Here is a 15,740-nt window from a genome sequence, read left to right on the forward strand (position 1 = left end):
TTGTGTGTGTGTGTGTGTGTGTGTGTATGGATGTCAATGGAGAGGAGTCTTCACTCCACTGATTAAAACCGCTTTTGTGAGGAAATAGCTTATCATTTAATGAATCATCAGCCCATCGGCTAATCTTCAACATGTTTGCTCTTAAACATTTGTTTTGGATCGATCTATTCTTAGAGCTTACACCGGAAAAAATGCTGTTTTACAAGAGAAGTCACAGACAATTGCACGACATGCAGGTATAATTAGTTTACGGCGCTTCTTGTTCATTTCTATAGTATCCGCAAACAGTGATTGACTCTAGCTCAACTCTGAACAAAATTCAGTGACATCAAGGCTGAAATGTGATTTCTTCAGTAGAAGAGCATTGGACCATCGTCTCTCCCAATGATAAGACCATCTCTGTTTTCAAGCAATCCTGAAGAGGTCGATTGACTCCTTTCAGGTGTGTTTGATTATGGTTGGAGAACAATGGATCCACAGGAGCAGGGCTGAAGACCTCTGAACTATAAGTCAAGCAGCTGCATATATATATGTGCACTCTGTTCCAAGTCTTCTGAAGTCATGTGATGGCTTTTTGTGGCAAACAGACTGAAATTTAGATTTTTAATTAACCAGGTTTGTAGAAAATTCTGAATTAGCTTGCTTTCAATTCACAAGTGTGAATTTTAAATGAATGATGATCTATCTATCTAAAGTATCTATCTATCTATCTATCTATCTATCTATCTATCTATCTATCTATCTATCTATCTATCTATCTATCTATCTATCTATCTATCTATCTATCTATCTATCTATCTATCTATCTATCTATCTATCTATCTATCTTTGTAACTGTCTGTCTATCTATCTATCTATCTATCTATCTATCTATCTATCTATCTATCTATCTATCTATCTATCTATCTATCTATCTATCTATCTTTGTAACTCTGTCTATCTATCTATCTATCTATCTATCTATCTATCTATCTATCTATCTATCTATCTATCTATCTATCTATCTATCTATCTATCTATCTATCTATCTATCTATCTATCTTTGTAACTCTATCTATCTATCTATCTATCTATCTATCTATCTATCTATCTATCTATCTATCTATCTATCTATCTATCTATCTATCTATCTATCTATCTATCTATCTAACTCTGTCTATCTATCTATCTATCTATCTATCTATCTATCTATCTATCTATCTATCTATCTATCTATCTATCTATCTATCTATCTATCTATCTATCTATCTATCTATCTATCTATCTATCTATCTATCTATCTATCTGTCTGTCTGTCTATGTAACTATGTCTATCTATCTATCTATCTATCTATCTATCTATCTATCTATCTATCTATCTATCTATCTATCTATCTATATTTGTAACTCTGTCTATCTATCTATCTATCTATCTATCTATCTATCTATCTATCTATCTATCTATCTATCTATCTATCTATCTATCTATCTATCTATCTATCTATCTATCTATCTTTGTAACTCTGTCTGTCTATCTATCTATCTATCTATCTATCTATCTATCTATCTATCTATCTATCTATCTATCTATCTATCTATCTATCTATCTATCTATCTATCTATCTATCTATCTATCTATCTTTGTAACTCTATCTATCTATCTATCTATCTATCTATCTATCTATCTATCTATCTATCTATCTATCTATCTATCTATCTATCTATCTATCTATCTATCTATCTATCTATCTATCTATCTATCTATCTATCTATATTTGTAACTCTATCTATCTATCTATCTATCTATCTATCTATCTATCTATCTATCTATCTATCTATCTATCTATCTATCTATCTATCTATCTATCTATCTATCTTTGTAACTCTGTCTATCTATCTATCTATCTATCTATCTATCTATCTATCTATCTATCTATCTATCTATCTATCTATCTATCTATCTATCTATCTATCTATCTATCTATCTTTGTAAATCTATCTATCTATCTATCTATCTATCTATCTATCTATCTATCTATCTATCTATCTATCTATCTATCTATCTATCTATCTATCTATCTATCTATATATATATCTATCTTTGTAACTCTATCTATCTATCTATCTATCTATCTATCTATCTATCTATCTATCTATCTATCTATCTATCTATCTATCTATCTATCTATCTATCTATCTATCTATCTATCTATCTATCTATCTATCTATCTATCTATCTTTGTAACTCTATCTATCTATCTATCTATCTATCTATCTATCTATCTATCTATCTATCTATCTATCTATCTATCTATCTATCTATCTATCTATCTATCTATCTATCTATCTATCTATCTATCTATCTATCTATCTAACTGTCTGTCTGTCTATGTAACTATGTCTATCTATCTATCTATCTATCTATCTATCTATCTATCTATCTATCTATCTATCTATCTATCTATCTATCTATCTATCTATCTATCTATCTATCTTTGTAACTCTGTCTATCTATCTATCTATCTATCTATCTATCTATCTATCTATCTATCTATCTATCTATCTATCTATCTATCTATCTATCTATCTATCTATCTATCTATCTATCTTTGTAACTCTATCTATCTATCTATCTATCTATCTATCTATCTATCTATCTATCTATCTATCTATCTATCTATCTATCTATCTATCTATCTATCTATCTATCTATCTATCTATCTATCTATCTATCTATCTATCTATCTATCTATCTATCTATCTAACTGTCTGTCTGTCTATGTAACTATGTCTATCTATCTATCTATCTATCTATCTATCTATCTATCTATCTATCTATCTATCTATCTATCTATCTATCTATCTATCTATCTATCTATCTATCTATCTATCTATCTATCTATCTATCTATCTATCTATCTATCTATCTATCTCTAAAATTCAAATTCAAAACTGTGTCCTAAAGCAGTGCAAAGTCTGAGGAAATCCGTTCGGTTAAAGGAGAGTCTATACGTCTGCTTGCGTTATGATACAACGCCTTCCGAGATTTCTCACAAAAGCAGAAAACTCCAGAAAACACAGTCAAATTTAATAACTACAGTTCTTCCAATCATTCTCTAGGACATAGTCATTTGCCTTTGGCCCTCTATATGACGCGCACACTGCAAACAGGACATGACATCAGTGTTTCGCTCTGCGCACTGATAGGACATGTATTCCCACTTATCTTCAGGACATTTCATCGCAGTCTGGCAGCCATTTCACAGCTACGACAGGCCCGACATCTGCTCCAGTCGAGACCTCCTATCACGCATCTGCATAGTTTATGTCATGAGCCACATTCACTCTGCTTTTAATATCATGTGCATGCCTATCCATGCACTCTGCAGATCCATCAATAATTACAGGCATTCACTTACAATGCAGCACAGGGCAGATGCATTCCCTCGCCGTTGCATTAAGCAAGATTGATCATAGTGCGTCCCGTGACACCTCAGGGGCATTTTAAAAGCAATCTCTCCCAAGCGGAGGGGGCAGAGAGGGTGTAAGTTGGTTCGTTGCCCATGAAGACACTGCGCCTCATTCTCAGCCATTCAGCCGGGCTGAAAGCGCCAGCGGCCGGTTAAGGTTTCATCCCGCAAATATTCATGTGCATTTAATGATGCTACATCACTTCATTCCACATGAATTATGAATACGATGAGTCAAAAAGAAAATTGCTGGGGAGGCGGAGGAAGAGGGAAACTGGGACAGAGGTTGAAGCCACCAGCGAATAATCGTGGCGATACTGGTGTTTTCCCCAAGGTTAGAGAAGAGGCTGATGGCCTAGATCTGGGAATCTCCACAGCCACGCTTTGGGTTTTTGTCACGGCCGTCCCAACCTCGCTCAAAGCGATAAACCCCCACGTCACGTTCCTCTGTGACGCTAAAATAATGCTGGCTGGCTAAAAACGCTCTAATATGATAGAGACATGGATGCCAGAGTGCATGTCTTAATCATGTTAAGTGTAACAGTTGACATTTCAGTCTGCCTCGAGCTGCCTTGGACACATTTTAATCAGGAATTCAATACGCTTAAGTGCCCCCTTAATATAAACAAACTAGAACTATTCTGCGCTCGCACGCTTGAACATTTCAGTGACTGACAAATAAGACTTTTCACAGTAAATAAAGAGAAAAATCTCTAAGAATGAATTTAAAGCTGTCAATCGATTAAAAATATTAACTAATTAATCACACCTAACATTAAAGTTTTTAATATATTTGTATATTGTAATACTTTCACATTTGATCTCCAAATTGATGTAGAAACAAGTGAACTTTAAACAATCTTCACATACAACTACTGTAATAATTGTCACATTTACCTGTGCCTTCAATATATCAGGGCTCAATTTTTATCTGTTGGCCCAGTCAGACAGGTTAAAATATTTACTTGCTGTCAAAATGCACAGAAAGTTATTGTTTTCGTTGTTTTGGACCCATGTAACCTTGCAAACAGTGCTTTGAAAGTTTTTCATGTATAAAGACCCTTTTTTTCTTTTCTTTTTTTTACGTGGTTCTTCTTTCCATACTTGCACTCTTGCTCCCACTTCAATCAGCTTTCTATCAGGATATCTATTTTAATAAGGCTAAAACAAGGTAGGCTACATTGCTTTTATAAATGGCTGAAAACAAAGGCATGATGCTAATTTGCACCATGCACCACGCAATATTGCAACAAGAAAGGTCGTGACCATAGACATAGTTATATTTTATTTTATTTTTTTTAAATCGACACATCAATTAAATTTACTGGAATTTATTCTACCCTGCAATTGGCTAAAACGGTCACTTGTTAGAGTAAAATGACACGCACTTAATTGTATTACACGAGGTCGTGACTAAGGCAGAAGAAACCCATCCCTCATCTGCGACGTCGAGCAGTGTCTGTAGAGCAACACTGAGAGCTCGCCTCAGGAACAGTCGGAGAACCACAGAGGGCATCTTTCTATTGTTGTATCGCTCCTTTTCTACTCTCTCACTCTGTCTTTTACTGACTGAGATTTGTACAACATACACACTGGCTCAACAGAGATTCAACAGAGTTAGCTATATTTTTATTTTTTAGGAGTTTGTCGTCTCTGTTGAACGTCAGTGCAGTTCTGAAGGCGAACATTGCCATCTACTGTTGGATAACGGAACTATACGTAAAGTTGAAGCGTGTGTGTGTGTGTGTGTGTGTGTGTGTATGTGTGTGTGAGAGAGAGAGAGAGAGAGAGAGAGAGAGAGAGAGAGAGAGAGAGAGAGAGAGAGAGAGAGAGAGAGAGAGAGAGAGAGAGAGAGAGAGAGAGAGAGAGACTGGCTCAACAAAACTTGGTTAAGCGATGGCAGTGTTTGAAACTTGTTATAAATCCATAATTTTTCACGTTTACAGAAAACTATTAGAAAAAAAGACTATCTCAGGGAACAAACTACACTACGAATTAATAATAAAAAAAATTGATAGGCTACTACAACTATACCATTTTATTGCTGCTTTAGATTTTGTGTGAAAAGGTGCAAATATGTGATTGTCACTAGTAAGTTTACTTGTTACTTGTCCCACGCTTAAACATTTCATTGATCTCAGATCAAACTGATCTTTAAGTAAGAATATATAGAGCCTATATCCTATATGAAATAACACCAAAAACAACAACAGCATCAAAACTACCCATCTCTATAGTTGAGTCACTGAGTCTTGAAAACAGAGCATTTTGCATGTTACCATAATAAATTATACACATTATTTCAAGCAAAAAATTAAAACATGCACAATCTTCATTTTTAACCATATCTGGGCCATGGAGGGACTCATTTGTGAATATCGCATGACCCGTTCTTAGAAAATATTAACATCTCACTCCATCACTGTGTCACTTCTTTTCCAGTTTAAGTTTAATTGAGGAATTCCAGCTTGTTATATGTTATGTGGAGCTCACCTACGTTTTATTCTCCAGGGAACGATTTTGAACTGCCAAGCATGAAATCTGTAGGCCTACCTCATTTCAGTTTAATTCAAGATCAGTGTGACCTGAACACATCACTGAATTTTATGCCAATACTTAGTAGTATACTTTATAAATAGGCTACTTTATCTCAAAGTAGTTTTTAAATAAGGTTGAGGTTTGACCGAAAGAAATCATTATATTTTAATTAATCTAATTTAAACACATAGGTCTAAGAGCACCAGGCTGGATATATATTGATTTTTTGCTTTATTAAAGGTAATTGCTACTTTTTACCTCACGGTGAGCTAGATAGATTCTCTAAAAAAGGGCACAATAGCGCCTCCCTGTGGTTGGAAGTGCTGGAAATGTTTGTCGTGAAGCGGCTGTTCATCACGACAGTTGTTGCTCACACACGGCAAAAGCGTTTTAAAATACAGATGGGTTGATGATAAATTCAAGCTAACCGAGGTAAAGCAATCGACCGGGTGGATTATCAATATTTTACAAAATGGGAATCGCCGATGAGGCTGACCGGACTCTGTTTGTCGGGAATTTGGACCCTCAAGTAACAGAAGAAGTTATATTCGAGCTGTTTTTACAGGTAAGTAAGTGCTTTAGCGTCATTGATTAGCTTGCTAATGCTAACGATAGGCTGTTTGTTGTTGCTCGATTTGCAAACTAATTAGACGCGTGTTTGACATATAGGCTAAGCATCATCTTATATGAAGTGCCATCACCGTGTCTCTGTTATGTGACTTTAATTTGATGTCTTATTTTATCAGTTAACCTCCTGTAAGAGTGTAATATGTGTTGTTGCGCTGTTGATATTATGTTATCGTTGTTGTCTTTGCAAACACACTGTCGTTCTAACTTAGTCATTCATTTACACTGTCTTTAGTGTGATTAATCTGTCGTCCATGATTAAGGCAATACACCACAGGTGAATAGAGTAAACATTTCAACGAATAGTTATCACCATACCTAACGTTAGATGATTAATCACAGTAACGTTAGCCTACATTAAGACAATTATTTTGTATTGCAGGATTTCTGTAATGTTATGTTTAAATATGCTATCATCATGCATGCATTTCAACATTGGATGAAGCCAGGTTTAAAATCCTTGTTTTATTTTGTTGAATATAAATCAGGCAAATTATATATGAATAAACCTTCACAATAAATATCGTTTGGTGTAGGCCTATGCAAGTGTTGCTGAAGTGTAGATTACTGCTTCTGTGATAGATAGATAGATAGTGTAATAAAATAAACATCTAAATGTGTATTTTGGATCTTTTCCTTTCCACTGGTCATAAAGAAGACATGTTGAAGAAGTAGAATAGGCCAAAATCTCAAAAATAACCAGTGCATGAAAAGTGTTTTGCCAGTAGTGCCTCCTTAAGTAACATCAGAAATCTCTCCTGTATTTCTTTCCAATAGGCTGGGCCGTTAATCAAAGTCAAAATCCCCAAAGACAATGATGGGAAATCAAAACAGTTTGCATTTGTGAACTTCAAACATGAAGTGTCTGTGCCCTACGCCTTGAACTTGCTCAATGGAATCCGTCTGTATGGACGGCAGCTCAACATACAGTTCAGATCCGGTAGGACTTTCCACATTATACTGCTTTATTTGGTGTACGTCACCATCCATCATTCCAGCATTGCCGCTCACCAATCATTTCATGAGTTAGAACAATTTTTTACAATTGTCTTTAAGAACATGATGTTAAAAAACAGTAGTACTTAAGGTTGCGCCTCCATTTTAAACAAATGTTAAGCCATTTATTTTAATGGTAGTTTTTGGTCATTTTGTGAGTGATTCAAGTGTGCAAATTATTTGAAATATTAACAATCTTTGCAATATTATGAATTGCTCTTTCTCTGAAATGTTCTGCGATTTAGAAACAATGCATATCTGATGTTAAACCATTATTGAATCTGCATTTACAGTAAATGCCAACTGGAATTAATGCATATATATGAGGTGAATCCAGTACTAGATCAAGGAGATAATTGTTATTTTGAAAATGGATATATGAGCAGGTTGTATGATATGTTGAATTGGTCACTCAAGACTCACTATTGAAACTATTTGTTTTTTTAAGACAAAATTGTTAGGCTAAATTGTAAACAATGTATTGAAATGGCATTGTAATCATAAAAAAACGCAAACAAAAACTGTTGATTTTGCCATGAATGTAGTAGCCATAGCTGCGTGTTAAATCATAAATAAATGAAACAATGCTTCACATTACAGAAATAAAATGGGCTGTGAAAGGGTTGTCATATTTACTTTACACATTAATTACAAAAAGCAGTGACTGATTATTAATCCTCATCTGAATCTGTTGTGCTCCTAACAGGCAGCAGTCACATTAATCAGGAAGGCAAAAGTCCGGCAAACTCTCAAAACCCCAGTCCAGCGAATACCCCAGGTCACCGTGGTGGAAGGTAATCTTTGTTATGAATGTAGTTATTCAGTGCTTATGTTTACACCTGGTCAGAACATCTGCTTTGAAGTGATCCCGTCACCAGATGTCAGCAGAGACAGATTTACGTACATGGTCTCTTGTGACCATTTGTGATTGAATTTCGTCAAGTGGCGGGTCTCTGATTTCATGACTGCGTTCTTTACTTGCTGTGCACTTGCATTTTAAATTCATCAAATTTATATTCTTTTTTTAAATAATTTTTTATTGGACAGTGCATTTTCTTTTAAATCTCTGATTATGTGACTGTAATACTATTCAAAAGTATTTTTTCATGTTTTTGACACAAGTCAAAATGTGAGATGTTTTCTTTTGTAACTTATTTTAAAATGTAATTTATTCCTGCAAAGAAAAGCTGGATTTTCAGCATCATTACTCCAGTCTTCAGTGTCACATGATCCTTCAGAAATCATTATAATATGCTGATTTGATGCTCAAGAAACATTTCTGATCATTATCAATGTTGAAAACAGGTGTGATGCCTCATATTTTTGTTAGAATAAAATGACAGTAGTATAATAGCTACAACAAATTAAATTCTGGCAAATTTTAAATGTAGCAATTTATCTTTATTTTTAATTTTTATGTAGCAATGACATCTTGATCATTTATTCAAATGTAAAGAACATTAGATTATTCATTTAACGACAATAGCCGCTTTCCGACCGGAGGAACCTTTTCACAGTTCCTAGAACTATTGGCTAAAGTACCCGGATGTCGACGTGTTCGCACCGCAGGAACTGGGAACGATTTTAGTTCTAGGAACTCCATTTAGAGGAACTAATTTAGGTCCTACTTCAGAGTCGGTCTAAACCAGCACTATAGGAACTACCCGTGACGTTAGTGTACGCTGATTGGCTGAACGCACGTGGAACACCAGCACCCGCCATTTTTAAAACAGCTATAATGTAAACACACAGATTATAGCCTATATTTACTCCATAAACTAACTATACAAACATGGAAAACAGTGATAGATGGGTCTTTAAACCTTTATGCTGAAGAGAAAATCCAACACAACTTTGAGGGGACCAAGCCAAACATGATTATGTATTTCTGCCCAGCTAGCAACACTGGACATCAACCACACGGCATAGGCTAATAACCTTTTTTCATATACTGTCTACTTTCTATAACAGTTCTATCTAACAAGATATTAAACAGTACTGTTAGACAGATCGCTAACTAATAAACACAGAGAATGCGAGCATTGTTTGCTCTGGCGTTCTCAGCGCAGCCAAAATAAAGGTCCGTCGCGCCGTCAAAATAAAAGTCACAGTGCTTGCGTCACTCCCTTACCCCTCCTACCAGTTCCTATGGTCACTTGGCCAGTGTGAACGCAAACAGCAAAACCAAGTTTGGGGGAGAGTAGTTCTTAGAACTGTTTAGAAGTGGACAGTTCCTAGAACTAAGTTCCTGTAACTACTTGGTCGGAAAGCGGCTATTAATGGTCATATGAGAATTTACTTTCAGCTATTCAGCTATTTGTTCTTCTGCGGCTCTTATAGGCTGCGTTTTCACTGCAGCTCTCGATGCCCAGTTCTGACTTGTCGACTAAACACTCAAAGGTGACCCGGAAAAGCTTAGGCTGAAAAGAAAGTAAAAATGGCACAATTTGCAATTGGACACAGAAAAATAATTCAACCTTTTCTTTTGAGCACCATCTTTAAAGGTCAACAAAACATTGAGTTGAGCCTTCATCTTCCCTTGCGCCATAGTCATGTGATCACGGTTGGTGTCCACCTGAGTTGACGTCATTTGCCACCGTCACTTTTTCAATGTACTACTCTCATTAACAGGGGGAAATTTGCTTACATGGCAGACGCAAATGCACGCATCGGATTAATATATACGACTTAGGCCTATTTCTACATGTGGATGAGGCCAGAAACTGATTTGAGAGTATCAGAATCCATGTGCCTTTTCCGTGCCGTAATTAGTTTACTCGGACCATGTACTGTAAATGCGGCCCTAGACAAAATTAGTGCTGACTGAGTGTTGATTTGGTGAACAAGAAAGGGGTGGACACAAACATCCAATATTGCAGTGTACTTAACAGTATTAATTATAAGTTTTATAGTTTTGTAATGTTTACTATTTGAATCAACCCAATAAATTCAATAAAGATTTTACCCTTTGGACATATACCACAAGTTGGCTGTGATCCTACAGCTGGGCAACAACACGATGCCTTTATAATGTCTACAGCAGGTTTCCACAACACAGTATTTTGTATCCCACTTCCCCGTGAGATGACATGCTAAATCTGGCATTATAATCTTAGGAATATCTTGTAGTGTGTGATGCGCCACGGTTTTCAAAACATGTAGAGTGTGCAGGTTTGAGATTTGAAAGAAGAAAATCTGTGAAGAAGTGTGCGTGATGCAACCAGAAAATTAAGATCTTAAGTTTCGTCTTAAAGGTGCTCTAAGCGATGTTGGGTGACGTCACATCTTGTTGACGTTCGAAGTGTTAGCTAGACCCTCCCTCCTCCTCATCCGCGCACTAACCCCCCAAATCCTTCTTGTCGGTTATTGGCTGGAACAGTTTGTTGTGGTGCGGGTGAGCCCAGTTTGTTTTTGTTGCCGTTTGTGGAGCCTGTGGTGTCTAAAGAGACTGTGTTTTTTTTTTTACAGTGTGTTCAGGGGACAGGCAGCTAGCGGATAGTGAGGAGATGTTTGCTGTACGTCAGCGGTCCCCCAACTTTTTTGCGCCACGGACCGGTTTAATATCACACAATATTTTCACGGACCGGCCTTTAAGGTGTGGCGGATAAATACAACAAAATAAAATGATACGATACATAAAAACGGGGGTATTTTTTAAATATAATAATAATAATAAACGTGAATCCAATGTGTAGGCTTACTCGCAACTTAATTAGCAGCTTCCTCGTAACATCGCGCCTAAAGACAACTGAGAAAGCCTGAACACAAACAAAATGTCCCTTCAAAAGAAAAAAATCTCCATGTTTTCGGTGCTGATGCAATGTAAGGCTGGTGCTGCCAATAAAGCACCTAAAAGCTGTCACAAATAACCGGCAAAATTAATGATTATGAATATGTAAAATATAGCAGGAGACATTTTAATTGTTTAATAATAAACAAGTGTTTTCTGTGCAAAGATGAAGTTGACGATGCTGACTCGCGATCTTCGCAGTAGGCCTAGTGAACGCACCAGAGAGAAATGCACATTTCATACGAATTAAACTACATAAGCAGAGAACAGTCCGTTTTCTTTCGTTTTGAATTGTTCTGTTTAAAAGTAGACATTTCAAGCTTTCTATATCTCAGGTCTGTGAGGCAAGTAGGCAACCTTATTACTGAGTTTCGGTTAATTTATGAGATCAGCTCCAGTTCACGCGCCGGCGCCTCCGTGTCGTGATTAAATATTTTCTACTATATTTACTTATTAAATCCAGGCAATTGGTTGATGAAACATTGATTAAAATTAAGATACAATTAATACAAAACGAAATTAAATTTATAGACAGGCTTTTTGCTTTCTGTTTGAGGTCTCTGTGAAAGTTTTAAAGCAGTCTTTTAGTGCCGCTTTCAGAGCGCTTACGTCCGTAACGGAGAACTGTCCCGTCCGTAACTTTTTTTTTTTTTTTTTTTGGTGTGTGAAATAGGCTACATTTCTAAATAAATGTGACTTATAGTCCAGTGCGACTTAGGCTATGTATGTTTTTTCTTCTTCATGACGCATTTTTTGACTGATGCGACTTATACTCCGGAGCGATTTATAGTCCGGAAAATACGTTAAAGGTGGTATCAGTGATTTCAGGCCCAAAAATATTTTTATCACATTCATCTAATCTTTCCTAACGATACGCTAGCTGCCCGCCCCATAAGCATGTCGTCAAAAAAAACAATCACCGACAGGGGGAGGGTGTTGTGAGGTTTTGTGCTCGTGCACGGCTGCACGCGAAGTCAGAGCTGAAGAAAAAGCTGGCTCAAAACCTCACAACACCCTCCCCCTGTCGGTGATTGGTTGGAACACTATTTGTTTTGGTTTTGAGTGTTTGGCTAAACCATTTGTTTTTGTGTGCAGATCTCAGAGACTAGGCTGCCTACAGAGACGCGGTTTTTTTGACGGCATGCTTATGGGGCGGGCAGCTAGTGGATCGTTAGGAAAGATTAGATGAATGTGATAAAAATATTTTTGGGCCTGAAATCACTGATACCACCTTTAAGTTATTTTCTTTAAGTTATATTTCTGTCCTTGTTACATGCACTTACCGTAGTAATAACAGTAAATTATGCATAATTACATGCAACTAACCCTCAACCAAACCCTAATCCTACCCTAACCCTATAGTAAGTACATGTAGTTGCTTAATATTACTCAGTACTTAAATATATAATTACACTGTAACAATGACACCTTAAAATAAAGTGTAACCGAATTTTCTTAACTTTGTACTTAAACTTCCTAAGAAAAGTCTACGTCGGATTCACGACGTGTTCTTAAACAGAATTGTTCGCACCTGTGTTCTTAGGATTGATGAATCCCACGTCTTCGTAATTGAAAGCGCGTGCCTAATAATTAGCGTAAGAAAATACCCCGCAAATTCCCATACAAGGACATGACACTTCAGGGCTGTGTGCAAGAAAAGTTGGAGAATAACAAATTATCCTTTTATTTTTCCTTAACTTATAAAATAAGAAAATGTCAGTTAAGAAGGATTGTTTGGTGAATGTGTGTTTTTGAGCTTGTGTCGTGTTGTTGTGGCAGAACCCCAGAGCAGATGAGCTCTCCGTCCTACTCTCCTCCTCAGAACCTCCAGAGGTCTTTCAGCTCACCGGACAGTCTGCAGAGACAGGCAATGGTGAGAACACCTCCGCATTCAAACCTCTGTTCATTCATGTACATTTTACTGCTGCATGGACATAAATGTATACCCTGTAGCATTTTAAAGTTTTTTTTTTTTTTAATAGATGAACAACATGTGGCAGGTCCAGATGCAGCAACAGTTTAACGGGGCCTTCCAGCAGAGCATGCAGCAGCTCCGGGGTGCTGGAGACGGTAACCCATGGCAACCGGACTGGTCTGGCCAGCGAGGTCATCGCCACTCTCCCCAGGACAATAACAACCATCACGGCAGAGACCAACGGCACGCAAACAGCGGGAACAACTACGACCGCCATCGGCGCGACAGCCAGCGGGGAGACTTGCATCACCAGGACGAGCGCAGTGGAGGAAACCGAAATCACACCCCTGAGAGGCGCAGAGACTCACGGGACGGCTCACGGGACGGCCGGTGGAAGCGCTTTTAAAAATCTACTTTAGTTGCACTTTTAGTTCTCCTGAAAACCTTTTTTTTTTTTTTATAAACTGTTTTTATTATCTTTTGTTATCCACATAGATTTTTAAATCTATTTAGATGGATTACATATTACCTGTTTAAAAAAAAAAAAGATAGAAGTACAACTGTAGGGGGGGGGGGGGGGGGGACAACAAATTTGACACAACAAGGTTAAGGCATTTTGACCAGAATCTCTTTGTTGAGAAACGAGAACAAAAAAAAGAAAGAAAAAAGACTACGGTCATTTAGTGTGACGTTTTTAAAAAAACATGTTTTGATCTCAGGGGGACGCCTATGTTTATATACATATTTTTATTTTTAAGAATGTCCTTTTTGAGAAACTTCTGTATGTTCAACATCAAAGTGCATAAAAGAATCAGATTTGCTACGGTGGACTTTTGTTTTTATAGAAATTTGTAATTTCTCAGGATTTCACAGAAAGCATCTGAAAACTAGTTTTTCTATTCTGTATGTCTGATTAACAATGTTTAATGTTTTTTTTAAAAAGCAGATTGTTTTACTTTCTACGTTCCTCTTTTGGGATGAGAATGGGATTATATTGACTCTTAATTAATCAAGACGCTCTTTGAAAACTCGGAACAGTAACTAGTTTTAATACTTTTGTAAATACACCATTTTTATTGTCAAGTGCAACATTTGGTTATTTGTTCGTTTTCATAAAAGTCACTGTTTCACTGATATTTTTCTGTTGTGAATTAATTTATTGCACTCCCTTACATTGCTTTACGTCCATATCTATAATTCAGCTATTATTTGTTAACTGATTATTACAAATTTCAAATGGCTCTTACAGTGAATTTAGTAGTCTGTACCAGTAGGTGGTGCCATACTTCCTTCCAGTTGAAGATATTTAGGCATAATATTTATAATTCTGGCTTCTGATGCATACTTTTAAAATAATGGAAATGGTAGGGTGTTACATGTAGGCTAAAAAAGTGGAACAGTTTTTTGGTAGATTTGCAGTGGACCAAAAATTGTTTCCATGCCCTAAAAGTGTGTATGACGTCAGTTTTAAGTTATTAAAACAAGTTAACTTAAATTTAAGTTTTGCACAAAATAGTGTCAAGTTTAAATATATATATATATATATATATATATATATATATATATATATATATATATATATATATATATATATATATATATATATATATATATATATTGTGTGTGTGTGTGTGCAAAGTTTCGTGTTCTTTATAGAAAGCATTCTCATTTGCTCAGATGTTGGTAGTTTGATGTTTTTTTTTTTTTTTTTTTTTTTTTTTTTTTTTTGTCATACAATTAACAAATTAGTATTTTTTTCCAAGAGTGCTTCTTGATATTTAGAGGGAATAAAAAAAAAGACGTATTGGCCCATTAATGACACGTACGTCTTCCGTTCAAACATTATTTTCACTCGAGAATAAAAATAAAACCCTTCGCCAAATTACTGTGGGCAACCATTATTAAAACTATAACCTAAATAATACATATGGAATTTCCTGCAACAAGTTTTCAAAATGTTTAATTTTCCTTTCTAACTAGCCTAACCTTTTTTTAATGCAAAAAAAAAAAAAATGGCACATTTATGACACGTCTTCCGTTCAAACATTAATTAGCCTATTGAATCACTCGAGAATAAAAATAAAATCCTTAACCAAATTACTGTAAATATGGAATTTCCTGCGACCAGGGAAGTTTTCAAAATATGTAATTTTCTCTTTCTAACTATAGCCTAACTACTTTTTTGTGCAAAAAAATGGCAAATGTATATCCTGGGAAGTTGAACGGGAACATTAATAGTCGTGATGTGATTAGCAGAAGTATTGAGCTGCCGGTGGTCAGTCTTTTAATGTCCGATATAAGGTCTTGTAATCTGCCCTTCCGAAAGTGCTTTAGCTGCTAACAGCGGCTCCCGGTGTGTGTGAAGCCGTAAGCTACATCCCCGCAAAGCTCCTCGGTCCAGAAGCGCCATGCATTAATCTGCGGA

The 15,740-nt window shown here is 36.1% G+C and overlaps 1 protein-coding gene across 1 annotated transcript; it reads left to right on the plus strand.

Annotated features, from left to right (window-relative positions):
- Positions 1 to 6,299: 6,299 nt before the first annotated feature.
- Positions 6,300 to 14,517, plus strand: rbm7 (RNA binding motif protein 7). The gene is made up of 5 exons (XM_081372143.1): positions 6,300 to 6,552; positions 7,392 to 7,554; positions 8,317 to 8,404; positions 13,180 to 13,273; positions 13,383 to 14,517. Exons 1-5 carry the CDS (start codon positions 6,460 to 6,462, stop codon positions 13,719 to 13,721), a joined length of 777 nt encoding a protein of 258 aa, XP_081228269.1. The 5' UTR covers positions 6,300 to 6,459; the 3' UTR covers positions 13,722 to 14,517.
- Positions 14,518 to 15,740: the final 1,223 nt, after the last annotated feature.

The sequence above is a fragment of the Scardinius erythrophthalmus genome (assembly GCF_964197995.2).
Source record: "Scardinius erythrophthalmus genome assembly, chromosome: 8".
Classification (NCBI taxonomy): Eukaryota; Metazoa; Chordata; class Actinopteri; order Cypriniformes; family Leuciscidae; genus Scardinius; species Scardinius erythrophthalmus.